Raw genomic sequence first — 1899 nt, forward strand, 5'->3', positions numbered from 1 at the left:
CTCCATCTTGTTCATGTCTGTCATGGATGTGATGAAATGACATGTTAAACATGTTTGATCAGAGCAGCTGTTACTGACTCACAACACAAACACTGATCCTGTGGCTCAGATCTCTGAGTTATTATCATCTCTGGGATTTTAGGATTTGAGTTTTTAGACTAAAACATCCAAACTAAAAGCAAACATTGTCATGATGGGTTTCAGATAAACCCAGTATGCAGAACACCACGGAGACAGATGAAAAGTTTAACAATGTTTATTGATACAAGCACATGGAATAAACTCAGGAACTGGTTCAGGCCGGGGGGCAGGTTCACTGCATTCTGTGAGGATGACAGTTCAGTTAGCTTGTGGACTGAAGATCTTGAGTTAGAGAGTTTCAGATGGATACCTTGATTAATCCGGGTTTTGCTTTGAGAGAGGAACTGTTGGGTCCAGAGACTGTTCTGTTCAGCAGAGTACAATAACCGCCTTAGCGTCTTACTTCTGACTTGAGGGCAGACCTTGAGTTTGGGTTTCCAGCTCTTAGCCAAGAGCTGCATGGGAATCCAGAGAAGAGTCTTCAGGTTTGGCTCAGAGGGCAGGCTCGGCAGGTTAAGCTCATCCAGAGCTTACAAGGGAGAGGATTCCTGAAAGCAGAGACAAGGAGGTATTAGAATCCAATCTAATAAGAGACAACAAAGATTCTCAGGAGATACTAGGCTCAGGTGCTAACCAAACTGGATCAACACTGCGGCGTTGAGGCAAGGTCTGAAGGCAGGTTATATACAGGAGGATCCACTGATGACGAGATGTGCCTCAGGTGTGTTGGAGGCTCAGCTCAGGAGGATCCACAGCACACTCTGCTGGAGAAAGGTGGTACAGCTCCAGATCCCAACAAACATGAGTGAAACAAGCAGAACTTCAGTCCATCTCATGAACAACAGCAGCTAAAGCTTCACCTTGATCCTCATTTAACTCATAAATCTCAGTTGTGCTGAACAGCATCTGCAGCTGGAGACACAAAGTGATGATGTCTCATTGGTGTCTGTCATCCTAACGTGTTGTTCTCTATAGAGCTGCTAGGATCTTCATCAAGCTCAGTAAAGTTCAAAGGGCTAGAGACAACCGGTTTGACCTGGGAGACGTGGAACGTGGGGTGGATGCGAAGACTCGAAGGAAGGTGCAGGCATATGGCTGAAGGGTTAATCACCTGGGCAATCTTGTACGGACCAATGAATCTAGGAGATAATTTGCGAGACATCCCCTTGAGGGGAATGTCCCGAGTGGAGAGCCATACCTCCTGACCAACGACGTACTCTGGGGCAGGACGTCTCCTTGAGTCAGCGAAGCGTTTGGTTGTCTCAGAAGAGCGGTTGAGTGAAGCGATGGTGTCTCTCCAGACACGTTGACAACGACGGATGTGATGGTTGACAGACAGAACCGAAATCTCTCTCTCGTCTGCTGGAAAAAGTGGAGGTTGATATCCGAGACTAACCTGGAATGGTGACTGGCCGGTGGAAGCAGACTTGAGAGAGTTGTGGGCATATTCAATCCAAGTGAGGTATTGGCTCCAGTCGGTGGAGTTGTTGGATGTCAGACAATGGAGAGTAGACTCGAGCTGCTGGCTCATTCTTTCAGTTTGACCGTTTGACTGTGGATGATACCCAGAAGTGAGAGATGACTTACAGTTGAGTGCTGCGCAGAAGGCCTTCCAGACTTGAGAAATAAACTGAGGTCCGCGGTCAGAAAGAATCTCCTGGGGGAATCCATGGAGTTGAAAGACGTGTTTAACAAGGAGCTGGGCGGTTTGGAAGGCCGTGGGAAGTTTCCTAAGGGGGATCAAATGGCAAGACTTTGAAAATCGGTCGACGATGGTAAAAATTGTAGACATACCTCGGGAGATTGGGAGACCAGTGA

The 1899-nt window shown here is 47.3% G+C and overlaps 1 protein-coding gene and 1 pseudogene across 1 annotated transcript in view; one reads left to right on the plus strand and one right to left on the minus strand.

The window, feature by feature from the left end:
- LOC107103468 overlaps nucleotides 1-1612 on the minus strand; it is a 25972-nt gene extending 24360 nt beyond the window's left edge. The window contains exons 1-2 of the mRNA XM_015403189.1: nucleotides 1109-1612; nucleotides 942-993 (exon numbers count right to left, since the gene is read on the minus strand). Of these exons, the coding sequence (XP_015258675.1) occupies nucleotides 942-993; nucleotides 1109-1612 (556 nt within the window). The remainder of the gene's footprint in view (nucleotides 1-941; nucleotides 994-1108) is intronic.
- A 138-nt stretch (nucleotides 1613-1750) lies between these two features.
- The window catches only part of LOC107103469, a 33510-nt pseudogene continuing 33361 nt past the window's right edge, over nucleotides 1751-1899 (plus strand).

Source organism: Cyprinodon variegatus, unplaced genomic scaffold (assembly GCF_000732505.1).
Source record: "Cyprinodon variegatus isolate N-32 unplaced genomic scaffold, C_variegatus-1.0 Scaffold1455, whole genome shotgun sequence".
NCBI lineage: Eukaryota > Metazoa > Chordata > Actinopteri > Cyprinodontiformes > Cyprinodontidae > Cyprinodon > Cyprinodon variegatus.